Genomic DNA, 27,721 nt, shown 5'->3' with positions numbered 1-27,721 from the left:
GTAGCTCTGAGAAGGGGCACAAACATACTTTATAAGTTTGACAAACAGGAGACAGCAAGACATCTTGGAAAGAGTATAATCTTTGAAGTGAGATATCTGCAATCCTGAACTTGTTTTTTCCTACCAGCATCACCTTGAGTGACCTGAGGCTCTGTTTCATTTTCTATAAAACTAGGATTATAAAATCTCTGAAGCACAACAATGAGAACCAAATGAAATCCTGTAGGTCTGTGGTCTACCACAATGGCCAGCACACAGAAAATACTTAAAAAACGGTGTAAGAAACAGTAATAGAAGTATAGCACCTTACTCCTGATGAGTTGCTCAGTTCTTATTTCTCTGTAGTGTTACTGAACTTTTCCTACCTGTGCATTGTTTCTTGCAGACCAGAATGGAAACTGCCTAAGAAAGCTTTGGTTTTTAATTTTTTTAAAGATTTTTAATTTTTATTTATTTGACAGAGAGAGAGAGAGATCACAAGTAGGCAGAGAGGCAGGCAGAGAGAGCAGGGGAAGCAGGTTACCTACCCAGCAGAGAGCCCGGTGCGGGGCTCCATCCCAGGACCCTAAGATCATGACCTGAGCCAAAGTCAGAGGCCCAACCCACGAGCCACCCAGGCGCCCCTAGTTTTTATTTTTTAAGATTTTATTTATTTATTTGACACAGAGAGAGAGAGAGATCACAAGTAGGCAGAGAGGCAGGTGGAGGGGGGCAGGCTCCCTGCTGAGCAGAGAGCCCAATGCGGGGCTCGATCCCAGGACCCTGAGACTATGATCCGAGCCAAAGGCAGAGGCTTAATCCACTGAGCCACCCAGAGGCCTGGGAAGTTTTTTTTTTTTTTTTTTTAATTCTTTATGTGCCTAGAATGGTAATGGGTATAATAACTGACTCTTGATTGAACAAAGCAAAACAAGGTATTTGGCCTCTGGTTTGGACATCAGGAACTAATATTGAATTGCTGACGTGAACAATGTCTGTGGAATGTCAACAGGTGTCTGTTATAAAACCCGTGTTTATCTGTACCACGCTCTGTTCGAGGCACAGAAGAGTTCTGAAAGTTGGAAAGAAGAAAATTTTCAAATACTGGTGAGCATTTGAGATTAATCGTATATATATATTTTCCTATTATTTTTGCTAGAGTAAGTAGGAGCGCTTTCTTGCATTTGCTGCGGTTCTGTCATGTCTTGTATCGAGACCAGTTTATTTGACGTTGTATGTGCTTGGCATTAAAAACAGGGTAAGAATTCTATTTTCAAAAGGGGCATAGTTAACTGTTAGCCTCTGCCAAAGCAATTTCCCCCTCCCTTCCTTTAACCTCCCAAGGAGACAATTGGTGACATTCTAAGCAGATGCTTGCTCAGAGAGTGGGCAGCAAGCCGTGGGCAGCTTGCTCGCTTAATTTTAAGCAAGATCTTTGTGTGTTTTATTATATTAATTAGTGTATTGGCAAGGTCCAATTGGCTTTTTAAAGCAGCAGGGGTTTTGCTGATCCCTTAATTTGCAGTTTGTGATGGCTCTTTTGTTTTTGTTTTCGTTTAATTCTTCCACCCATTAAACCCTTCAATCTAGCATTAGCTGTAACTCCCTGTAAGGCTAGAGCTTCAGGGAGTGATGCATGAAGATGGATGGTGGCCTTAGGAAGGGGGGAGGGCTGACTGCACTTTTTCTTTGGTCCTGGTTTGAAAGGGGGCGGCTACATTCATTTTATCCATGTAGGCGGTTTACCAGAGGAATGAATATGCTGAGAAAAACGATGCCACATTCAGTGTGCTTTTTAGGGATGTGTAGAGAAATTCTTCAACCTTTCATGTGAACTTTAGGTTATGCAAGTAAAAACACCTGATTTAGACATCTTGGGCCAGTGAAGAGAAGATGGGAGGAAAGGCGTCAGAAAAGGGTGTATTTGTGGATTTTTGTAAATGAATGTTGAGGGAGATTTTCCTGTTGCCCTTGATGAACTATTTGTCTTCTTACCACTGTTTGAGGGCAAAGATGCTTCCTTGTCTCAACGAGTCCCTGCCATACCCATTTTAGTTAATAATACTCAGTCCAGGCTGCCTGGGTGGCTCAGTTGGTTAAGCTACTACCTTTAGCTCAGGTCATGATCCTGGAGTCCCAGATCAAGTCCTGCATCAGGCTCCCTGCTCGGGGTCCGGGGGGGGGGGGGGGGAGCGGAGTCTGCTTCTCCCTCTGACCTCTTGCCTCTTATGCTCTCTTTCTCTCTCATTCTCTCAAATAAATAAATAAAATCTTTAAAAAAAAATAATACTCAGTTCAATTCAGCTTAATGCTTCATTCTTTCTCTATCCTCTGTGCAGGCTTGACCCATGGCTTTGAGGGGAAAACTACATGGTCAGCATTTACATCTCTCTGTCTGTAGGCAGAAAGAGTCAGGGGACCCCAGAAAAAGAAAGATGACACATAGGGGCGCCTGGGTGGCTCAGTGGGTTAAGCCGCTGCCTTCGGCTCAGGTCATGATCTCAGGGTCCTGGGATAGAGTCCCACATCGGGCTCTCTGCTCGGCGGGGAGCCTGCTTCCTTCTCTCTCTCTCTGCTTGCCTCTCTGCCTACTTGTGATCTCTCTCTGTCAAATAAATAAATAAAATCTTAAAAAAAAAAAAAAAAGAAAGATGACACATAGCTTTCTGACATAAGAAAAGTCATTTGAGCCCCCATCCCCCATCTTGTGGTCTATGTCTGACCGGCACTCCTCGCCCCAAGCACATTTCTTGCAGAACTTCCTGGGACAGGTTGAAATTGCAGACTAGACCTGCAATGATTCAGTAGTCAACAATTCTAAAAGAGCAAGAAAAGGTGAGAACAAGCAGCCGCTATCAGGCCAGGAGATAATCTAATCCTATCAGGGACAATAAATCAAGAGTAAAACTCTCAGTGCTAGTTCAAAGGTCAAGACCGAGCGGACACACATTCTTGAGTTAATTTTGCAGGACTGAACCTCCTGTGAGCATCAGATACCAGACCAGCGGGAGCCAGAGAGTTGATGATGCCCCAATTCCATGCTGACCTCCCCCTTGCTCAAGATCCCTCATGTATATGTACGCACCCTTAGCTCCACACTTAACCAGTTTTGTTGTCCAAGGAGACGCTGTTTAGGGAAATACCCAGTGTCCTCCTTTGCATGTTGCAAGTATACCCTTCCCTTTCCTGTTCTTCGGCTTGCTTGTGACTTTTGCCTTGACTGCAGGAGAGGAATGCAGTTTCGGGTAACATGCCCAACACCTAAAAATGGAGGAAATTCTTTATTACTTAAAAATGTATTTTGAATGCTGGCAGGTTGTCAGGAAAACAGAAATATTGCAACCGAATGTATAGTCTTCTTGAAAAGTGGCTTTAGTATTGCTACTTTTGGTTATCTAATGGCCGATGTGGAATTTCTAAAAGTAATATTAATGGAGAGGAAGATATTTCCTAGTTTAATTACCTATGCCCCTTTATTGTTATAATAGTAATAAAGATGTTTTTCTCTGTATAGAAAAAAAAAGTATTTTGTTGAATATTCAAAATATTAAAAAAAACATGAGGCCATGGTTGGAGTAGGGGAGAAAGACAAAGGAGTTATTCTTGAGGAAAATTTGAGAATTAAGGATTGCTGAATTAATAAATAGATACCTTATGGTTAATGTGAAATATAATAAAACATCCCATTTTAAATCACGTGTGTTGTTTTTCTTTTTTATTTTCCTGAGTGTATTTTGATAAATTCCTAATGGAACAGGTAAAGTTTGTGTTAAAAGTTCATAACCAAACAAACTCTTCCAAAACAAATGAAGCTTTTACTTTTCAAAATTTACCACTCTTTTTGGGGGGAGGGAGAGAGGAAGAGGAGGAAAGTAACTTGTAACTGAAGAGAAAAAAAAAATGAAATAGCAACCCTTGTCTCCCCCACATCCCTCCACAATGAGACAAAGATAATTACTTGGGAGCACGGGGATCCTGAAGAAAATAATAATAATAAGTAAGATAACTTAGAAAAAGAAAGACATAAATATAGAAAATCATTTAAATTATTTACAACAAAATAGGCAAATTACAAACAGACATGTAGAATGGCCTCTAAATTATAAATTATTCAATCCATCTTGAAAAAAACATCAGGGATAGTGTTTAAAATCCATTTAACATACACTCTTTCCTTTGGCTTTCTCTTTTTATCTCTTTTCAAGGACATTATGCTTGAAAGGATATAGGGCCTATTTCCTGAAGTGTTCTCTTCATTCACTGATAATGGGAAATAGAGAAAAGTAGAGACAATGAAAACAGTGTAGTATTGAACACCCATGGGGCCATTGAACACTGTGGAAACAGTCTAGGTTCTGAAAAACTATTTTGGAAAATTCAGGACTGTTAAGTGCGTTGAGGAGGACTCAGGTCAGGGGCTTGTAAAGTGTATGTCTTTTCTGAGAAATGCTCTGGAAGAGGTAGGAAATATTAGTGACAATTACGCCTTTGAAGGGATGCTGCATTACAGTTTGATTTTAAAACTTCCATTTAAATTTTGTTTTCTAGTATTTATTTATCAGTGGTTAGTCACTGTGTGGCTTACCATTTTTCAGGGGAAGAATTTTATTTGTAAAGCAGCACCTGGCTTCTGTTGTTCCCCAAGCTCTTTCTTTGACGGTTCTTGTAAGGAAGTAACCCATTGTGGAAAATGACACAGAATGACCTAGGCTGTGGACAAAACAATGGTCTTCAAATTCAGAGAAATTTGGCTTCAAGTCCATGCTCTACATCTATTGGCTCTTTCCCTTTGAACAAGTTACTTAACCTCTTCGTGTGTGTGTGTGTGTATTCCCCCAAATATTTCATTTATGGATACTGAAATTTCAGTTTCCTATCATTTTCACATGTCACAAAATGGTATCCTTTTCATTTTTTCTCAGTCATTAAAACATGTGAAAACCACTCAGGTGGGCCAGGTCTTAGTTTGTCCACCGATCTAAAGAGTCTACTCTCCAAGCTAATACTCTCCTCCATCTTTTAGTAGCACAGAAGCTCTTCAGAAGTCACAGTCTGCTAATACTCTCCTCCAAGCTAATACTCTGCTCCATCTTTCCATCTGGAAAGATTGTCCCAGACCAGGCTAAAACAGACCAGGCCCTGGGGTAGGAAATGGGTAGTTCCCACTCAGCCTTTTGTCTTAGGAAGAGGCTCTTGTCAAACGCCCACGTTACTTGTATAATTTAGAACCACAGACAGATGAAGAACAGAAAGTCAGTTTGTTGCTCCTCCTTTCAGATGTACGGTGGAAGCTTTAGGAATCCTGGGAGCCAGACTTAGGATTCAAGCTCTCAACTCTTCCCTTACAGCTCAAAAGCACTGGGACCCCAAAAGGAAAGTGATTTGCCCATGTGAGTGGGTGTGGGAACCCAGGTTCATGCCTCCTCTAGTCCAAGGATTCCTCACTTCCAAATGTAGCGTCTGTAAAGTCAAGACTCAAGGCTGAGGGTCCTAAATTCCTGCCAGGGGTAGATGAGCAGGGCCCTTCTTAAACTCCAAACTGATTACACACCTGCCCTTCCAGGCTGTGCTCCAAACCCAGGGCATCTCGGCCCCCTCTGCTGGTCCCTGCCTTTTGTGGGTGAAAACGAAGGCTGCAGACTGCGACTTTGGAAGCGCTTCTGTGCCTTTATAACCACCACCTGTGGAAGGAAGGACCCAGAGAATGGCGTTCATTTCCTAAACTAAAAAGCTGAGGCCCAACGACAGCAAAGTGAGGTATTGGCGGAAATAGGACTTGAACCCAGGTCCCTGAACTCCTGAACCCAGGTCCAGGCTCTTTCTCATGCCTGAAGTGCAGGGGGAGGCAGAGGTCCCCGTGATCTGCCTCTCCCTACCTTAGTTTTCTAATATATAAAATGGACATTATAATGGTACTTACCTCCTAGAGCTGTGTGGCGCTTGGGAGAAACTGCTCATTAATGTGCTTAGCACATAGCCTGGTCCATATTAACACCAGAGCTGAGAGAGTATAACTTTTTTTTTTTTTCTTTTAAGATTTTCTTTATTAGGTGCCTGGATAGCTCAGTTGGTTGATCCTCTGACACTTGGTTTCAGCTCAGGTCATGATCTCAGGGTTGTGGGATCCAGCTAGGGTCAGGCTGAAGCAGACTCTGTGCTCAGCGTGGAGCCCAATGGACGGCTCAACCCCATACCCTGACATCAGATCTGAGCTAAAACCAAGAGTCCCCAGCTCAACCGACTCTACCACCCAGGCACCCCAATTATAACTATTTCTTCAAAGACCGTCAGTTTATAAAAATTATCCTCTCTTTCTTCAAGAAACAAAGGCACATTTATGTCTTATGTAGAATGCGATCTCACCCAAAGGTCACAGACCATTGAACTGAATGAAAATCATAGATCTGCCATCAGGTACAAGTTCTTATAGAGGGGTGAAGATGATAATGTTTTCCAAGTTTCAGCAGAACAAACAAGTCAGTGGGAGGGATCGGAAAAGTAAAATAAAAACACAGCAAACTAAACCTTGGGTGGAAACAATCATATGTCATAGTCCAGTGACAAACAGCACAGACTCTGGGACGAGTCTACCTGGGTTCAAATTTCAGTTTTGCTACTTACTTGTTATGTGATACTGGGAAAGTTACTTAACCTTGCTGTGCCTCAACTTCTACATCTATGAAGAGATAAATACGAAAACCTGAAAGAATTGTTGATATGATTCCCTGAGAGAAAATTCACAAAGTGCTCAGGACAGTGCCTGGCATGGTGTAGCTGTTTGTTCAAAAAACAAATAGGGGTGCCTGGATGGCTCCCATGGTCAAGCATCTGCCTTCGGCTCAGGTCATGATCCCGGGGTCTTAGGAGTCCTGCATCCGGCTCCCTGCTGGGCGAGGAGTCTGCTTCTCCCTCTGCTTCTCCTGCTCCCCGCTGCTTGTGCTCTTTCACTCTCTTCCTCTTTCAAATAACTAAATAAAATCTTAAAAACAAAAAATAAAACCAAATATGGTCATTTAGTTATGACCTTAAAACAGGTCCAGATTTAGTTTGCTAGGGTAATTTAGTATGAAGAGACTCTCAGAAGAAACACCTGTAACACATGCAAGGCCCATGTTTGTCCTTTCCCTGTCTCTTCTTTTCCTCAAAAAAGAGAGATATTCATTTTTATCTGTTTAATTGCGGAGGGAGGAGAGCTATGGTTTAATCGTTTATCTTTTTCAACCTTTTTTGGGGTGCATGAGCTTGGTTTGTTGGGCACACAGTTTGCTCTCTACCCTTAATGCTTTCACAACTGGCATTTTTGGACCAGACCATAAGGGCATAGAAGAGTAATGGAAGAATTGGTTTTGAGATGTTTTTGTTTAATCCTCTAGTTCAGATGATCAGAGGGACCAATACAAAGAGAGGATGCTCGTTCCAAGGTTGGTAGTGAGCCCCCATTCCCCAAAGCACTGGCAGCCTCCAAAGAATTGGAAGCTATCATTTTTGATGAGGCGTAACAGATTTTTATTTTGAAGCAGAAAGCTTTTATCCTTGATAAAGTTCTGCTTGTTGCTCATTTTGCGTCCTTACCACGGTCTCTGAAGTAATGTTTAGGGAAAAGCATATCCTCAGTGTTCCTTCTGAGAGTAGTTTAGTAGGTCTTAAAGCACTTCAAACTTTTAAAAATATTTTTTTAAATTATTTTTAAAAAATATTTATTTACTTTATTTTTAGATAGAGAGAGAGAGACAGAGAGCGCGCACATGAATAGGGGGAGGAGCAGAGGGAGAGAATTTCAAGCCGACTCCCCACTGAGCATGGAGCCCAATGAAGGACTCTGTCTCATGACTGGCAGGTTGTGACCTGAGCAGGATGTTTAACAGACTGAGCCACCCAGGCGCACCCCCTTTTTTTTTTTTTAAATTTTTCATTTTTTTATTAACATACAATGTATTATTTGCCCCAGGGGTACAGGTCTGTGAATCATCAGGTTTACACACTTCACAGCACTCACATTAGCACATACCTTCCCAATGTCCATAACCCAGCCACCCTCTCCCTACCCACCCACCCCAGGCAACCCTTAGTTTGTTTTATGATACTGAGTCTCTTATGGTTTGTCTCCCTCCTGATCCCATCTTGTTTCATTTATTCCTTTCCTACCCTTGGGATTACTGCTAATTAAAAATAATTTTATTACTAAAACTCAAGTTTGTTTTCCTAACATCCAAGTTTTTCTTTGTTTATTAATTACAGAGTTACTACACCCAAAACAATTCCAAACTTGGATTGACTGATAAGGAACTTATCATTAACTGATAAGGAACCTTCTTAAACAGGCAATCTTCCCTTTGCACACTACCATGGGACCATAAAAATAATTATGCAGACCGAAATCATACCAAGCATTCTTTTTTTTTTTTTTTTAAAGATTTTATTTTATTTATTTATTTGACAGACAAAGATCACAGGTAGGTAGAGAGGAAGGGAAGCAGGCTCCCCGCCAAGCAGAGAGCCCGATGTGGGGCTTGATCCCAGGACCCTGGGATCATGACCTGAGCCGAAGGCAGAGGGTTTAACCCACTGAGCCACCCAGGCACCCCTGTGCCAAGCATTCTTAATAATCAATGGGAAGAATTACAACTGTTCTGTGACCTTTTGTGAAAAACATTAAAAATTGTCTCACTGTTGGTTATAAATGGAAATGGAAATGAAAAAGAACAGTAAAACTAATATTTAGTCCACTGTAATTTAAAGCCTTAGGTTGAATATTAGATTTATAAAAAACTTATCACAGGGATTTTGACTAGCACTTGCCTTCTTCTCATCGTACAATTTATGATGTGAACGACTTCTCCACTTTGGCTAATTCCTATACTCTTTCTGAAGTTGGGATCCACATATTAACCTTCGTGCTTTCAGTGTTGTAAAATAGCTCTGAGAATTGCCTTAACGTAAAAGATATTTTTTTTTCTGTTGTCATTTCCCCTGGGACATCTTTTTCCTTTTCGTCAAAACGACTTTCTTGGGGTGCCTGGGTGGCTCAGTGGATTAAAGCCTCTGCCTTTGGCTCAGGTCATGATCCCAGGGTCCTGGGATCAAGCCCCACATCGGGCTCTTTGCTCAGCAGGGAGCCTGCTTCCTCCTCTCTCTCTCTGCCTGCCTCTCTGCCTACTTGTAATCTCTGTCTGTCAAATAAAATAAATAAAATCTTTAAAAAAACAAAACAAAACAAAAAAACGACTTTCTTCATTTATGGCTACAAGTTTGCCGTTGCTCGGTTCCTCTAGCTGCATACGTAATGTCACCAGGCTCGTGGTCAGCTATTTCTTTAGAGATCCCCTTCTGCTCCATTTGAATCTGACATCGAAGTTTACCACTTTTTGTTTCTTGGCTGGTACTTTCATGTTTCTTGGCCAGTTCCCTCTTTCAATGATCTGTTTTTGTAAAGTATCACATGGGTTTATTACCGGGAGATGAGAAGCTTCCACAACCACATGCTTTCCTGGCTGCATATGATCGGCATTACAGATGAGCAGTGACGGATCACTGACAGACTTTGAAGGCAGTGATGTAACGGGTCAGTGATCGTCATGGGCATCTGTGACTTACACAGAGATTTGTGGACTAAAGAACAAGCATGGAGTTGATACCTTATATAATCAGGTGATAACTAGAGCATAGTTATCTGCTGCCAGAGCATTGGCGAATGATGCTGTTGAGCTTAAACCCAGGGTAACTGAATTTTGTGCATAAGGGAACCATGGAAAGTGAAGACTGTCTAGAACGTGTGTGTCTTCTGTGGTATAATATGAGGGATGTTAAAGCAATGGCTCTCACATACTGTTAGGGTGATCATTCTACAAGGCTTATTCGACTGCATTATTCTTCTGCTAAACATCCTTGAGTGACTTTCTATCAAGAGAGTGAAAATGACTACAATCCTTCACTCCTCCCTGTGCCTGAACACTTTTCAATATGACTTTTTATCTCCTCCTGTGAAGAGGTGAATTCTCTTTCCCCACTTCTTGAATCTTGGTTGACCTTGTGACTTGATGGTATGCTAGTGCTTAGCACACTTCGTCTTGCTCTGCTGGGACCTTCCTCTCTGCTGCGGGAAGCTAGCCAGCTCCAGGATCAACGTCTGAGCAGACAATGTCCCAGTTCCCAACTGACCCAGCAGTTGACTGAATGAAGCCAAGATCAGGAGAATTGTCCAACTAATTTAGCTCAAAACGCTGACCCCCCAGATTTAAATTAGTTTTGTTTTAAGCCAGTATACTCTGGAGTGGTTTGTTTTGTAGCAATATCTAACTGATACTCTTCTCAGTGCTCACAGAACCAATTCTGACCAAGGGGCTTTCCAGCCATAGCTTAGAGCACCCCTAGCAACACAGGACTCCCCACCCTTAATAATAATCTTCTCTACTTTTGTGTAATATGAGATTAAAACCAAAACAAAACCCCAAAACGTGGCTCTGATCATTATAGTTATCAAATCTCTAATTAGTAATGAGTATATTTGAAACTTATTTCTTTATAACAGCTGAAATCTATTCCCCTGTAGTTTCTATTCATTAGACCTAGTTCTACCTTTTTTTTTTTTTTTTAAGATTTATTTATTTATTTGAGAGAGAGTGAGGGGAGCATAGAAGGAGAGAATCTTTAAGCAACTTTCCCTGAGCACAGAGACGGACATGGAGCTCGATGGCATGACCCAGGAGATCATGACCTGAGCTGAAACCCAGAGTGGGGCACTCAGCCGACGGAGCCCCCCAAGTGCCCTGGACCTAGTTCTACTTCTTTTTTTTTTCTTTTTAAAAACATTTTATTTATTTATTTGACAGAGAGAGATCACAAGTAGGCAGAGAGGCACGCAGAGAGAGAGAGGAAGAAGCAGGCTCCCCGCTGACCAGAGAGACCGATTCAGGGCTCGATCCCAGGATCCCGGGATCATGACCTGAGCCAAAGGCAGAGGCTTTAACCCACTGAGCCACCCAGGCGCACCCCCCCCACCCCCAGTTCTACATCTTAGGGAGAAATAAAATAATCTGAGTCTCTCTTCCACGCGGATGTTCTTCAAATACTTGAAGACAGCCACTGTGCGCTTCCCTGAGACTCTGTTCCTTCATGCTGTCTATTTCCAATCCTGAGTGACACATAACCTTCTCCAGAAAGTGTTGTTATTTCCACTTCAACAACAAATTCCTCCCTGTTGGTCAGAGTTCACCACAGAGTAGCAATTCCCCTAGTCACTTCCTTTACATGATAAAACTGTCAGGCAAGTTAGGACATTTTCAGATCACTGCTCTTTAGCTGATTCGATTTTGTAATCTACATTATGAAGGCAAATTCCTTCTTCTCCTCTCTTCTTTTTCTTTCTTTTTTTTTTTTTTTCCTTTTTCCATCTGGCCTGCCATAGCGAGGACTGTTTGGAAACGATCCTGAGACTATTTCAAGGACAGAAAAATATCAGAGAGGCTGGGATTCAAGCAAAACACTTGCCAGGCACAAGTTGGGACTATTTTAGAGTATTTTGTAGCCTGCACTTTTGTTTTAGGTGTATTCCTCAGATTTTAATGTTTTCAGGTGTTGGAAGCTTGGAGAAAGACTCGTTATACCTTACATATTGCTTATGTTTATTGAACGTTGTTATTTGGGCCTTTAAGGCCATAAATATTGATTTTTATCTGGATGCCCTCTCTTTATGGCTTGGGTCCAGGAGCAAGAGTAGGGAATCCTTACCTAAGATAGTAATTGTGCTCCCGCCAGAGATCTGTACAAAGGAAGCAATATCCTGGTGCTAGGACAGAGTGCCAGAGGAGAGAACAGAATTAAGGACGCGTTCTCTTTGCTGAATATGTAGAGAGAGCCAAGAATCAAATCTTCAAGGCATGGGGTTTCTTAGGTGAAGGACTTACATATGGGTACACCATTTATTGGTTACACAGCCATTGGTTCTACATGAATGTGTAATTAGCTACGAGGGACGAGGGGCAGCAAGGGGGATTGAGTCCCCTCTGTATTACTTCCGAATCTGAAATGGTATACCGTTTCATCCTGGGTGGGGCAGGGAAAGAGATCCTTGGAACTTGATCTTTACAAAAATGTTTTGCTTAAATCCCTATAAGAGCAATGTCTTCCAACTGGCCCTGTTTTCCAAATTATGCTCCCTGCCATCTCTCATAGCAAAAGTCCTTTGAATATTGACACGTATGTAGAGACCTTTCCAAATTCCCATTAGTGCATAGCCTCCAAACTGGCATACGAGTTGTAGCCATTTTCTCTCGAACTCTAGCAAGCATTCTGTCACCAGTAGAAATGTGTGGCTGCCTTTGAGTCCCTGCCACTTCCCAGGGCTGGACCCAGCCCATCTTTCATTAATAGCCATTTTTTTCCTTTATGTCAGTGGCATGCTCTGCTTAGAACTCCAAAGCTGTCTCTCCTATCCTTGTTTTCTTCCAAATTGTCTTTAGTAACTGGAGCCTAGACCGGAGTTCCCTATATGTGCCTGATCACCAGCTCCGCAGAAGCCAATCAATCTTTTGAAAATCCTTTTTAGGTAGGTAAAGTAGGATAAGGGCTAGGGGGGATAGCAACCCCCAGCCTCCTAGGTCATCAAGAGTTTCTTGGACTTCGGGATTCCGGGGAGCTTACTGCACACTGGGTATGGCTGGGCTTCTTGTCTGAAATATTCTCTCTTAAACTGCGCCTTTCACTCCCCTATCCCAGTCTGTAATCACTATCTCAGCAGTCTCCTTAATTTCCCTGCGACACAGGTTGAATTCTGAAGCTCTTACAGCTCATGTCCACTCTTTGTCCTCTAGACGTCTCCCGTTTGGCAGTAACTGTGAGGGGTGTACCTGGTTCTAAAATGATGGTTTCGTCTGAGATCAAACTGGGGGTTTCACTTTCATTCAAAGCAGCCTCGATAAGCTGAAAAGCAAAAGCACAAAATAAAACTGTGAAAGGTAAAGTGAAATGGTGGCACTCATGTCAAGGGGCCATTAAGGAAGTGAGCCTTACTTGTGTCCTCAGCAGACGGAGCCATGAACTACTGAACTGGTCCAAGCTGCAGAGATTCCAAAGACAGCCCAAGCACCTGTGATTTGCTGCTTTGCTTCGTGACAGCCTTAGCAACCCATTATGTTTGGCCAAGGTTAGTTGTCTGTCCAACCAATTAAAATTATTTGTCAACAACTCATAGAAGCACTCTCTTTGGTCTTTTAAAACCCCTGCTTTTTGTTCCCTAGGAGCACACAATTTGGGTTGCTACCCATGTCCGTGCTCCCTGAATGGCATTTCTGAGCCCCCCAAATAAATACTTTTGTTTTATTTCTGCTCTGCCTCTTTTCTCAGTTGACAAACAAGTAATGTGTTAGCTCTATGTCATTTGGGCCCCTGGCCCCTCAAAGAGTTGGCTAAGCTTGGTCCAAACCCCAATATCACCGTCTGCGTGGGTCCCATGTCCTCTCGACTCCTCATGCTTTCCTCTGCCTTCGGCATTCCATTCCCTTCAGGTGCATGTCCGATCAGCCCCCACGAGATCCTGGACGGGAGATCTGTCCCTTCACCACGTTCAACTCACTCACCTCAAGCCTTTCATGATTTTTTCCAGTAGATCTGCCTGAGGAGTGGTGGTGGTAGTCTTAAAGAGATGTCACCTCACGGGCTTTTGTTATCCTCCATCTACCCCCTCTCTGTCTCCTTCTCTTCCTTTTCTGAATCTACCACAAGACCCACCTCCCTGTCCTACACAGGGCATTTTACCCACATGAAGACGCTCTCCATTTCTGAGCTTCCAACATACACAGGTTCCACAGGCTTGTCTTCTGTACAAATACAGCACCCTCTCCGAAGGAAATTCTGACGAATTCAACTTTTCCACTCCAATGCACTAGAAAAACAGATTGGGAAAGGTCATGCTATGGTCAGAACTACTTAGTGCCATATTTTGGGAGGAGGTAATTTTTCATCTTTACTTTTGTAGTCTATTTTTTTTTTTTTTTTTAGTTAGTTTTGCCAAATAGCTTCAATTAGCCCTAGGTGGAATAATTTTTAAGGGCTCCCTCAACAGAGAATTACTTCACCTTTAACCAAAACAGTGTTGATTTGGTAATGCTTTCTCTTTGCCTCTCCTCTCCTGAAGACTCTAATTTGATGCAGAATCTCTCCCAGGGTAATGAAAGAATTTCTCTTTACTGTTGTGAAAAGCATAGCTGGGCTACTCCCTGCGCTCATTGCTCGAATTCTCCTTATTCTGCTTATCCACTTGGCCCTATTGAAACAGATTGTTTGATGGCGCCTGGGTGGCTCAGTTGGTTGGGCAACTGCCTTCAGCTCAGGTCATGATCCCAAGTCCCGGGATTGAGTCCCACACTAGGCTCCCTGCTTGGTGGGGAGTCTGACCCTCTGCCTTCTCACACTCTCTCTCACTCACTCTCCCTCTTTAGTAAATAAAAGAAGGAGAAAGCGTAAGAGGAAGAACTAAAGGAAGGAGGGAGGAGCGGGGCTACTTAATCACAGGAAGAACAAAATGAAGGAGGGAGGAGCGGGGCTACTTAATCACTGTTGCTGTTTTCCCCTCTGTATTATAAAGCGAGTCTCCAGTCCATTGTTAAGCATGGTTAGTAGGTGAAGGGGAGGACAAACTATTAATGAGTACAAGACGAAGAATGGATTATAGTGAAATGCACTTTTTTCATCTTTATTGTATCATTAATCATTGAGGGGAGGATAGGAGGTTTTGTCCTTTTATTTATTCCACTTTTTTTCTTTCTTGGAGAATCTCTGTGTTTTACTTATTTAGCTACACTTTACATGAAAGAACTTAAAGAATAATTTTATTTTATTTTATTATTATTTTTTAAAGATTTTATTTATTTATTTGTCAGAGAGAGAGAGGAGCAAGAGTGAGCACAGGCAGAAAGAGTGGCAGGCAGAGGCAGAGGGAGAAGCAGGCTCCCTGCCGAGCAAGGAGCCCGATGTGGGACTCGATCCCAGGACGCTGGGATCATGACCCAAGCCAAAGGCAGCTGCTTAACCAACTGAGCCACCCAGGCGTCCTATTTTTTTTTTATTTTAAATGCTTGGGAATTTACAGAGTTATGTTCCTAGATTGGTATTATATCCATCTCAGATGAGACTTCAGAGTCATTTGCCCAAGGTTGATATAATAATAAAAATTGCCAAGTTATAAAATTTTCTCTAGTGCACTTGTGCTCTCTGAGGGAGGCCTGTGAGCATGGGCCCCACTTTTGCAGACCTTCTCAGCAGACAAAAGGGCTTCCAAGAACTGTTATGAACTAGAAGGTGTTATGCAGGATGTTATAGCTGACCGCAGATAGACCACCGGGACATGGGGTACATGCTACAAGCAACATCAACAGCAGCAGACGAGCAGCCTCGCATGTACAGCAGACCGCAGATTAACCGCAAGTGCCCTTGATGCAGTGACTGAACTGGCATATAAGCAACACTGGCCCTCTGCTTGTCAGAGTGTGCTCTTGGGACACTCTCGCTCATCCTCCCGGTCGTTGCACCCAAAAGGTGTGCTCCAGGGAGGGGATCGGTCACCTTCTCGATCGATGCACCCAACCGGTGTGCTCCAGAGAAGGGGATCGGGCGGGAGTACCCTGGGTCCTCTCCCTAGCCCATGCGCTAGAGTTGTCTGTCTTGTATTAGCTTGTGTGGTTTGCGCTAATAAACAGCTTTCGCTTTCAGTTATTGTGTGTGACCCGTTTGCTCCCACCATCGAACCGGCTCACTCCCCTGGGAGCTCCGTGAGCGGCAGAGAGCTCCCACTCTCTCTCTCCCTTTTCCAGTTTTATCCTCTGTTTTTAATGCTTTACAAATACTTAACATTTTTCCCTCTTACAATCTTCAGACACTGAGAATTTTATACCACTTTCCTTTTAGGAAGTAAGTAGAATATAAGTCTAATCTTGCTGCAAAATGACTCAGGGTTCCCTTAAAAACTTTTTTTTTCCTTTTTATTTTTTTTTAAAGATTTTATTTATTTATTTGACAGAGAGAGATTACAAGTAGGCAGAGAGGCAGGCAGAGATAGAGAGGAGGAAGCAGGCTGCCTGCTGAGCAGAGAGCCCGATGCGGGACTCGATCCCAGGACCCTGAGATCATGACCTGAGCCGAAGGCAGCGGCTTAACCCACTGAGCCACCCAGGTGCCCTTTTTTTTTCCTTTTTAGATATTTAGTTTATTCATTTGAGAGAGAGAGAGAGAGCGCACCAATGGGGGGAGAGGCAGAGGGAGAGGGAGAAGCAGACTCTCCGCTGAGCAGAGAGCCTGATGCAGGACTTGATCCCAGAACCCTGGGACCATGACCTGAGCTGAAGGCAAACGCTTAACCATCTGAACCACCCAGGTGTCCCTCAGGGTTCCCTTTCAAACATGACTTCCATGAAAAATGAGAGATGGTGAGCAGAAGGCAGATCAGAACCTTGTGCTTATTTAATGATCTGTTGTTGACCCACTGTCTAAATTGCTTTAGGCCTTTCCTGATTTAATTTTTTTTTTTAACTATTGGGGTACCTGTGGCTCAGTCAGTTAAGCATCTGACTCTTGATCTTAGCTCAGGTCTTGGTCATAGGGTTGTGAGTTTAAGCCCTGCACTGGGCTCTACACTGGGCATGGAGCCTATTTAAAAATAAATAAATAAAAATAAATAAAACTTTTTATTTTACTGTTGAATTGCAGTTGACAGACAATGTTACATTAGGTTTAGGAACACAATGTAGCGATTCAACAATTCTGCCCATTATGAAATGTTCACGAGGTACGTATAGTTACCTAATTTCTCTTTGTTCTAGGGTAATGGACCAAAACTTATTTTCATGGATGACTTATTCCTCTGCTCTTTCTTCAAATTCAATGAGTACCTGAACTAGCCAGAAGAGCGCACATTTTAAAAATTTGTTAAATAGAATAGATTTATCAAGGAATCATTTTTCTATTTTATTATATACTGTTTGACAACTGTTTCAAGTAGCATCAATTCTAACTCTATTTTTATAATTTAAAGATTTTTATTTTATTTTTTAAAAAAGATTTTTATTTATTTATTTGACAGAGAGATCACAAGATCACAAGGCAAAGAGGCATGCAGAGAGATAGGAAGGGAAGCAGGCTCCCTGCCAAGCAGAGAGCCTGATGCAGGCCTTGATCCCAGGACCCTGAGATCATGACCTGACCCAGAGGATTAACCCACAGAACCACCCAGGTGCCCTATAATTTAAATTTTTATTGGAGAAAGACATGTACTCAGATTTTAACAAGACCTGTAATGAAAAGCAGTACCCTCTGCCCCACTCATTTACTTATTTAAAAAAATTTTAGGGGCACCTGGGTGGCTCAGTGGGTTAAAGCCTCTGCCTTCGGCTCTGGTCCTGATCCCAGGGTCCTGGGATCGAGCCCCGTGTCGGGCTCTCTGCTTGGCAGGGAGCCTGCTTCCTTCTATCTCTCTGCCTGCCTCTCTGCCTACTTGTGACCTCTCTCTCTCTGTGTCAAATAAATAAAAAATATCTTTAAAAATAATTTTTTAAACAATGTATTACTCATACTGTTTTGCACAAAACTAAAATTTTTCTAGACATATCAAGAAGTAGTAAAGAGTGAAGACAAAATCAAGAAAAACAGGAATTAATAGACACTGACTTCAAGATCTGTCAGTTGGAATTAGCAGAAAAACTTAAAAAAAAAAAAAAGGCGTAAGTCCTCCTCTTCTCTCACCCTCCCCACCACAATCATCCCCACTGATTAGTGTCTATCTCTGAGGGTTTTTTGGGTTTTGTTTTTTTCTTTTCTTTTGTTTTTTTTTCTTTTTTAATTCCAGAATGGTTAACATACAATGTTATCTTAGTTTCAGGTGTACAATATAGTGATTCAAAAATTCTATACGTTACTCAGTGCTCATCCTAATAAGTGTACTCTTAATCCTCTTCACCTGTTTCTCCCATCCCCCCATCACCTCCCCTCAGGTAACCACCTGTTCTCTATAGTCAAGAGTCTGTTTTTTATCTGTCCCCCCCGACTCTGTTCATTTGTTGTTTCCTAAATTCCACAAATGAGTGAGATCATATGATATTTATCTTTCTCTGACTGACTTACTTCCTTAGCATTATACTCTCTAGCTCCACCCACGTTGTTGCAAATGGCAACATTTCATTCTTTTTTTCTGACTGAATAATATTCCACTGTCTATATATACCACATCTTCTTTATTCATTCATCTATCGATGGTCACGTGGGCTGTTTCCATAATTTGGCTATTGTAAATAACACTACAATAAACACAGGGGTGTGTGTACCCCTTTGAATTAGTGTTTTTGTATTTTTTGAGTAAATACCCAGTGGAGTGATTACTGAATCTTAGGATAGTTTTATTTTTAATTTTTTGACGAACCTCTGTACTGTTTTCCAGTTTGCATTCCCACCAACAGTACAAGAAGATTCATTTTTCTTCGCATCCTTACCAGCACTTGTTTCTTGTGTTTTTTATTTTAGCTTTTCTGAGAGCTTGAGGTGACATCTCATTGTTGATTTACATTTCCCTGATAATGAGTGATGCTGAGTAGTTTTTCATATGTCTGTTGGCCATCTGTATGTATTCTTTGGAGAAATGTCTGTTCACATCTTCTGCCCATTTTTAAATTGGATTATCTGAGTTTTGTAGTGTCGAGTTGTACAAGTTCTCTATGTTAATATCCAACATCCCCTATATTGGATATTAGCCCTTCATTGGATATGTCATTTGCAAATATCTTCTCCAATTCAGTAGGTTGTCTTTTAGTTTTGTTGACTATTTCCTTTGCTGTACAGAAGCTTTTTATTTTGATGTAGTCCCAATAAAGAAGAGGCAAGAATATGCAAAGGGAAAAAGACAGTCCCTTCAACAAACGGTGTTGGGAAAACTGGACAACTACAGAAAAAGAATGAAACTGGGCCACTTTCTTACACCATACACAAAAATAAACTCAAAATGGGGACACCTGGTTTGCTCAGTTGGTTAAGTGTCTGCCTTTGGCTCAGGTCATGATCTCAGGATTGTAGGATTGAGTCCTGCATCGGGCTCCTTGCTCAGCGGGGACCCTGCTTCTCCCTCTGCCTGCTGCTACCCCTGCTCGGGCTCTCTCTCTCTCTCAATCTTTGATAAATAAATACATAAAATCTTAAAAAAGACCCCACGAAACTCAAGATGGATTAAGGACCTAAATGTGAGACCTGAAACCATGAAAATCCTGGAAGAGAGCACAGACAATAATGTCTTTGACACTGGCCATAGCAAAATTTTTCTAGGCATGTCCCCTGAGGGAAGGGAAACAAGAAAAAGGGAAACAACAACAACAACAACAAAAAGCTACTCAATTTTCAGTTATTTATTTCTTGATAAATTCTACTATTTTTTCACTCTACTATTTTTTCTCCAATTTTACACATGCGCATAAAGGACTGGAAGAGCAGAAAGAGAGAGAGAGAATCTCAAGCAGGTTCCATGCTCACCACAGAGCCCAACAGGGGGCTCTATCTCATGATTGGAGATCATGACCTGAGGGAAACCACAAGTCAGACGCCCAACTGACTAAGCAACCCGGGTGCCCCTATTTTACATATTCTTATTTACTTTCAACCAATTAGTTATCTTACACCTCCAAAAAACTGCCTTTTTTGTTTTTAGTGTATTCTTGCTTTATTCATCCATCCTTTAGTCATTCATTCATAATTCTTGATAGCAGGGTAAATGTCCTCTTAAGTTATACATATGAATCACGTAAGCCATTTACTCCCCGCAACCCTTCTCTCTTGCTCTCACTCTTTCTGCAAATAGCCACCGCTGGAGCTCCTTGGCCTTCTGTTCCAGTTGGGATTGGTTGCTCTCTAGGTCTGATGCACAACGATCATCCTGGAACTTCCTTTACCTTTCTTGTGTGGGATTCCCTGTTCCCTAGATCCTATGTCTTTTTTAGTTAACTTTCCATCATGTGGAGAATCTCTTCTAAGCAGCTTCCCAATAAAAACAACATGATAAATAAAGTTTTGAAAACTTGGAATGTTTGAAGATGACTATATTCTACCCTCACGTTGATTTGGCTGGGAACTTAATTTTCAGTAGAAAATAATTTCTTCTGAGATTACGAAGATACTGTTCCATTGTCTTCTAGTTCCTGTGTGTATGTTGAGAAGCCTGTTTTTTCCATTCACAAGATTTTGTATATAAACTTTTTTCTCTTTCTGAAAGATTTAGGGATATTATCATCATCCTGGTGTTCTGAAAATTCATGTTGATGTGCTTTACTGCCAATATTTTAGAATTTATTGGCTATAATATTCAGAGGGCTCTTTCTATCTGAGGAGTTATAACCTTCATTTCTGAGTAAGCTCCGGAAGATCAGGAATTTTACTGCCTTACTCTTTAATGCTGTGTCCCCCAGGTTCTGGCACATCATAGGTACTCACTATACATGAACAAATGAATTCATGACTAAATGAAGAGGGGAATTTTTTGGTAATACTTTTTTTGTTAATTTCCTCCCTCCCTTTCTTTTATTATTTGGAACTTTTCTGGTTCTCTTGTTTTCTTATCTGTTCTTTCTTTTATTTTAGATCTCTTTGTCTCTGTTTTAATTTCTGTGGAATTTCCTTGGCTTTACCTTCTAAACGTGTGTGTGTGTATGTGTGTGTGTGTGTGTGTGTTTAAGATTTAATTTATTTATTTGAGATAGAGAGCAAGCCAGCGAATGAGGAAGTGAGAACACAAGTTGGGGAAGGATAAGCAGACTCCCTGCAGAGCACCACATCTGACTGGGGCTAAAACGCAGGACCCCAAGGTCACAAACTGAGCGGAAGTCAGACGCTTAACCAACTGAGCCACCCAGGTACCCCTCAAAATGTTCCTTTTATAAATTAGTACTTTTTTTGTTCTAAGAATATCTTATGTCCTAATATCTTAAAACTTGAGGATATCACACTTGTTTACTTGTTTTACTTTAATTTAGTCAAAAGTTACGTGAAAAAATTAGTCTGCTTCTTTTCGCTTTACCCTCTGGGGTTTTAGGTTTCAGATTTTTTCTGTTCTACTAAGTTACTTAGCACACATCCATCTGCTTTCTACATTCTCTTCTCTGTTGTAGTCTTTTTTCTTTTTAAAAAAATTCTGTCCTTTTATAGCTCTTTTTTGTTTAAAGATTGTATTTATTTATTTGACAGAGAGAGATCACAAGTAGGCAGAGAGGCAGGCAGAAAGAGAGGAGGAAGCAGGCTTCCCACTGAGCAGAGAGCCTGATGCGGGGCTCGATCCCAGGATCCTGAGACCATGACCAGAGGTGAAGGCAGAGGCGTCTTAGCCCACTGAACCACCCATGCGCCCGTCCTTTTATAGTTTTTAAAGATTCCTTAATTGGTATTTTAGAGAAATTATGAAAAGGAATGGTGGTAAGTTTATGTCTCAATCTACCAATTTAACTAGAATTTCCCACTACATTCTTCTGAAAACTTTAAAGGATTGGGATTGGGTAAGTTTTTTTATGAAGACTTGAACACAGCATGGAAAAATAGTCTTGATCATGAAGATGGTGAATGAGTTATTATTGTTTTTAGGTAATAAAATATAATGTTTTAATAAGTAGTCATAGCATATAAAACATTTTGTATAAGTGTGAAAAGTTACTCTCCTGGATTTTATTTAAAAGTTTTAATGAGGATTTATACCACTTTTGATGGCCTTTGCAGAAATTCTAAGGCAAAGTTATACTAAACACTTGTCTACCCAAAATAGGGAGGAGAGAAGGGGAAAAAAATAACATCTCTAAAAACTATTGTTCCACACATTTTAAACACAGAAACAACTCAAGGACAATGCAAATAGTGCTTTCATTTCAGCACAGGCCCTCCGATGGCAGATAATTTCTCTCCCTCTTGGTGGCGCTGTCTGCAAGGAGTTTAATGAAAGAGCCTGAACCCACTAATGCCCAAAACAAAGTGCAAGGAGTCATTGCAGGGACTAATCATCTCCCAGATGATTGGTTTCCCTCAATAATCTAAAGCAAGCAATGTCTACCGTAGTGGTCTGTCATTTTAAAGACAATTTACTTACAAAGTTAATACATACACACATTAAAAAGTCGAGTCATACTGAAGACTTCTAAAAATGTATGCTCCTTTATCACTTCTTTTAGTTTTTTCTTTTTTTTTAGACTTTTCTTTTAATAGTTACATGCATATTCTAGGAAAATAAGGTATATACAGCCATCTTTTGATTACTTTCTTTTTTTTTTTTTTTTAAGATTTTATTTATTTATCAGAGAGGGGGGGGGAGAGAGCGAGCACAGGCAGACAGAATGGCAAGCAGAGGCAGAGGGAGAAGCAGGCTCCCCGCCGAGCAAGGAGCCTGATGTGGGACTCGATCCCAAGATGCTGGGATCATAACCTGAGCCGAAGGCAGCTGCTTAACCAACTGAGCCACCCAGGCGTCCCTTTTGATTAACTTTCGGTATTATTAACTGACTTCTGGGTTAGTCTAGACCCTCCAAGAGGCAGGCACAAAAGTGGGAAATTTATTAGGACAATGCCTCTAAGGACAAAGAGAGAGGGAACAAAGGGAAAATTGCAATGCTGTCAGATGGTTCTGCAGGGCTTCCTAAGTCAGAGAGAGGGAAAGGGGGAAGATTGGGCAGAATCACTTTATAGTGCAGAGCAATTCGAAGGAAAAGTCAGCAAGGCCGTTGGGGACTCTCTGAATCAGGGTCACCCATTGGAGAAATCCCCTCTTTCCCAGAAACCAGTTCACCTTAATATTCCTTTCTCTCTCAGTCCCTGCTGGGAGCAGCCCCTGGGAAGTACAGACTTGGCATAAAGGTAGTGAGGGATTTCAAAGCGCAGCGACTGGGCCCATTGGATGGATGTGTGTGTGTTCCCCACAGTCAGAAATCTGAGAACCAAGATGCCCTTCAACAGACGAATGGATAAGGAAGATGGGGTCCATATACACTATGGAGTATTATGCCTCCATCAGAAAGGATGAATACCCAACTTTTGTAGCAACATGGACAGGACTGGAAGAGATTATGCTGAGTGAAATAAGTCAAGCAGAGAGAGTCAATTATCATATGGTTTCACTTACTTGTAGAGCATAAGAAATAACATGGAGGACAAGGGGAGATGGAGAGGAGAAGGGAGTTGAGGGAAATTGGAAGGGGAGGTGAACCATGAGAGACTATGGACTCTGAAAAACAACCTGAGGGTTTTGAAGGGGCGGGGGGTGGTGGGAGGTTGGGGGAACCAGGTGGTGGATATTAGAGAGGGCACGGATTGCATGGAGCACTGGGTGTGGTGCAAAAACAATGAGTACTGTTACACTGAAAAGAAATGAAAAATTAAAAAAAAAAAAAAAAGAAATCTGAGAAGGGACGTTCTCATGCCTGCCTCCACTTCCAGTATGACAGGTGAAGATTTCAGCTCCCTTTCATAGACCCTTTCCCATCTTTTCTTCTCTCCAGTATAATGATACTCCAATTTTAATTACATCCATATTCAGGGTTGTCATTATTACAATTCCATAAAATTTGCTCATAGCTGAGCCAGAGATTGTATTATACTATTTTTACTGTGTACTTTTTGTATTTCCTAGAGATAGTAACTACCTCATTTTTCCCCCCACTTGCTTAGTTTTGAAATTACGGCTAAAGTTTCCCACATTCCCAATAGATTTGTAAAATACTTCTTACTATAAATTTCCATATAGTAAATGTAACAGGAAATCTGCTAAGTTCCAGAGAGGGCTGGTAAATCATTAACAGCTAGCTGACCTGGGCGGGGGGTGTAGGGGCAACTGAACTCTGAAGTTTAGCTTTTCCCCTTTCATTGTGTAAATACAGATTTATACAGGACCTACTTCAAGCTACCAGTCGTGATGTCACTGACTGCAGGGTTGGAAAGAGAAGTACACAGTGTCTTCTTGTGAGCCCGTACAAGTTGGCTCTGGCACATCATGGAAATGGCCCTCCTGGAACTCTTCTGCCTCATGTTCCAATCTGCTTTGTCACTCGGTAGGCCTGGTGTAACCTCACCTCTCTTGTAGTTCCCTGTTTTTCTTCTAATTCTTGAAGTAGGTATTTAAAAAAAAATTTTTTTTTTAAATATTCTATTTATTTATTTGACACAGAAAGAGAGGGAACACAGGCAGGAGGAGTGGGAGAGGGAGAAGCAGGCTTCCCACTGAGCAGGGAGCCTGATTCGGGGCTCGATCCCAGGACCCTGGGATCATGACCTGAGCCAAAGGCAGACGCTTAACGACTGCCCCTTGAAGTAGGTATTATCTTAATTTATCCTGTCATTTTGATGAAGCGCATCTTCTCGTTATTTCTTGAGAAAGGCCATATAGCAGGTTGACAAGCTTTCAATTCTGTTTGCATCTACATTTTCAAACTTGCCTGAGAATGTCTCCCTCTACCCAATATTTCCCTGATAATTTTCTTATAGAGCTCTAGTTTTAAAACTAGGTCTCCTCAGAAATTTATAGGCATCGCTCCCTAGTCTTTTAGCTCCCTAATGTTGTTGTTATCTCCTTAAATGTTCTTTTTAAAGGTTTTATTTAGTTTTTTATTTGAGAGAGAAAGAGAGAAGGACAGCAGATTCTACAACTGAGTACAGAGCCCCATGTGTGGATCAGACCTGCCACCCTGAGATCATGACCTGAGCTGAAACCAAGAGTGAGTTGCTTAACTGACTGAGCCACCTGGGCACCCCATCTCCTCAAACTTCTATTATTTATTTATTTATTTATTTATTTATTTAAGATTTTATTTGTCAGTGAGAAAGAAAGAGAGCACAAGCAGGGAGAGCAGCAAGCAGAGGGAGAAGCAAACTCCTGGATGAGCAGGGAGCCTGATGTGGGACTTGATTCCAGGATCCTGGCTGGGATCATGACCCAAGCCAAAGGCAGATGCCTCACCATCTGAGCCACCAAAGCATTCCTCATCAAACTTTTAAATGCGAAGTGATTTTCTCTCCATGAGTGTTTATAATCATCTCTGTCCTTAGTGGTTTGCAATCATGCACTTTTTTTTTTTTTAGATTTTAAAAATTAACATATAATGTTACAGGTCTGTGACTCTCCAGGCTTACGCACTTCACAGCACTCACCATAGCACATACCCTCCCCAATGTCCCTACCCTCTCCCCCCAGCAACCCTCAGTTTCTTTCATGAGATTAAGAATCTCTTACAGTTTGTCTCCCTCCTGATCCCATCTTGTTCCATTTATTCTTTTTCTATCCCCAACCCCCCAATGTTGCCTCTCAACTTCCTTATATCAGGGAGATCGTATAATAATTGTCTTTCTCTGATTGAGAAATTTATTTTGCTAAGCATAACACCCTCTAGTTCCATCTACGTCATTGCAAATGGCAAGATTTCATTTCTTTTGATGGCTGCATAGTATTCCATTGTGTATATATACCACATCTTCTTTATCTATTCATCTGTTGGTGGACATCTAGGTTCTTTCCATAGTTTGGCTATTGTAGACATTGCTCCTATAAAGGTGCACGTGCCCCTTCAGATCACTACATTTGTATCTTTCTGGCGATCATGCACTTTTTAATAAATATTTTCTCATTCCGTATTAGTAGCAATCTTTCAATCTGGACACTCACATGTAAGTTGTCTTTTCAGTTTGGACAATTATTTCCATCAATTCTAGTTACCTTTCTTCTTTGGTTTTATTGAAATTTCCTCCTTTTCTTATTTTTAAGTATATCTTTATTTTCTTCCTATTAGATATTGAGTATACTGGATATACTAAAAACAAAAGCAACAACAAAAAAAACTTTTCCTTTTTTTTTTCTATTTTTGTTCTTCTTTCTAGCTATTTTCTTAATTTCACCTGCCAAAGTTTTCACAGAATTTTTTTATGCCTGTCATCTAATCTGTGATTGTTAAGAACTCTATTTTATTCTCTGCTATTTCCTTTTAATAATATTTATAATATCTTTAATAACAATAATATCTTTGTTTCTTTCTTTTTTTTTTTTAAAGATTTTATTTATTTATTTGACAGAGAGAGATCGCAAGTAAGTGGAGAGGCAGGCAGAGAGAGAGGAAGGGAAACAGGCTCCCTGCTGAGCAGAGAGCCCGATGTGGGAATCGATCCCAGGACCCTGGGATCATGACCCGAGCCGAAGACAGTGGCCTAACCCACTGAGCTACCCAGGCGCCCCCAATATCTTTGTTTCTTGTATGCAGTATCTTTTCATATCTCTCTGAGGATATCAATTAAAGTTTAAGTTTTTATTTTCCTCTCTTTATTGTTTATTTTCAGTCTTTAAAAAGTTATTTATGGTCTTTATCTGCCATGTAGGAGGCATATTTTTCAAATGCCTGGCAATCCTGTGTCCCCAGTTCTAAAAAATCAAATAGAAATTCTAGAGACATTGGCTGGTTCACTGTAGTTTTTTCAAAGGATCAGATTTTTCCATTTTGGGCCCCCACATGTCAGAATCTATAGAACTTTCCTCTTGTGTGATTCAGTTTCTTAAAGAAATAGCTGCCAATCTCTTGCCCGGGGGAATGGCTGGCCGTCTGGAGGAGGATGTGGGAAGCGTTCCTCTCTCGAGGTCATTTCAACAGTCTTATTATAGAATCTCATTTAAACATGAATTGAGGCCTTCCTGTGTATAGGCATTATGGAAGAGCTGAGAATCTGAAGAAGAAAGGACAAGGTTCCTACACTCAAGGAGTCTGATCCAGTGGGGAAACAGGAGAGCAACAGATAGTTGTAATCCAGTGTAGAAAAGTTATAAGAAGACGTGACTTTGTCCAGAAGTGATTAAGCACTATCACATCTCCACTCAGGCACAAGCCACACATGCACCCACCTCCTGTCCCGTTTCCCATTTCCCACCGTTAGATCCAAGTTGTGTTCTCTTGCCTGCCCTACTGTTAGCCTCATTTCCCTTTTTCCTCTGCTGTCCTTAGTTTTCTGGGATTAGTTATTTGGTTTCTTCCCCACCAAATCATCTTGTAGATGCCGTATTTAAGGTTAAATTATAATACTGTTTGCCTGAGGAGGAAGACATGTGTTATAAATGGAGAAACTGATTTCGTAGAGATTGTTCTTTAGACAGTCATAGAGAAGACGAAGGCAATAGGACATCATTAAGGACACCCAAGAAAAATATCCTGACCATAGCTTATTAGAAAAAAAAGTGATGTTTTAACTTACAATTACCATAAGTATTTACTAAAAGTTAACTTTATAATTTTATTTTCCCTTAAATTTATGGCAATCCTGTTATAAATGAATGCATTTTACATAAACAATTTATGTTTAGGTTTTTTGGTGTTTGACCTTGTTACTGTCTTTGGGAACATCAGGACAAGAGCAGACACTTTAGTGTTTCTGTGACTGACTTGATTCATTCTTTAATCAATGACAGCTTCACATTTTAAAAAAACATTAATTCATCTTATTATTACCAACCAATGATTTTTCAGTGTCAGAATACAATTCGCAACTGAAATATAAAAGTTTGCTTCATTATTAAGAAAGTGTCTGGGGGTGCCTGGGTGGCTCAGTTGGTTCAGCCTTGATCTTGGGCTCAGATTGTGATCTCAGGAACTTAGGATCTAGCTCTGCATTAGACTCCCTGCTGAGCAGGGGCCTCTGCCTTGCTGCTCCCCCTGCTTGTACTGTCTCTCTCCCTCTCTGTCAAATAAACAAATAAAATCTTTTAAAAAATTAAAAAAGC

The 27,721-nt window shown here is 41.2% G+C and overlaps 1 protein-coding gene across 2 annotated transcripts in view; it reads right to left on the bottom strand.

Annotated features, from left to right (window-relative positions):
• LOC309862617 (uncharacterized protein) overlaps window positions 1-27,721 on the bottom strand; it is a 39,166-nt gene that overhangs the window by 2,043 nt on the left and 9,402 nt on the right. Inside the window, exons 3-8 of one of the 2 annotated variants that reach the window (XM_082726669.1) lie at window positions 13,736-13,858; window positions 12,988-13,129; window positions 12,825-12,897; window positions 5,531-5,660; window positions 4,565-4,689; window positions 3,065-3,240 (exon numbers count right to left, since the gene is read on the bottom strand). In XM_082726669.1, coding sequence (XP_082582795.1) covers window positions 3,065-3,240; window positions 4,565-4,689; window positions 5,531-5,660; window positions 12,825-12,897; window positions 12,988-13,129; window positions 13,736-13,752 — 663 coding nt within the window. In that variant the 5' untranslated portion in view covers window positions 13,753-13,858. Of the gene's footprint in view, window positions 1-3,064; window positions 3,241-4,564; window positions 4,690-5,530; window positions 5,661-12,824; window positions 12,898-12,987; window positions 13,130-13,735; window positions 14,219-27,721 lie in introns of those variants that run through there. The other variant, XM_082726670.1, reaches the window with a different exon arrangement.

This window comes from Mustela nivalis (assembly GCF_964662115.1).
Source record: "Mustela nivalis genome assembly, chromosome: 4".
Taxonomy (NCBI): domain Eukaryota; kingdom Metazoa; phylum Chordata; class Mammalia; order Carnivora; family Mustelidae; genus Mustela; species Mustela nivalis.
The sequence above is the reverse complement of the archived record's forward strand: the minus strand, read 5'-3'. Positions and strand labels throughout refer to the sequence as shown.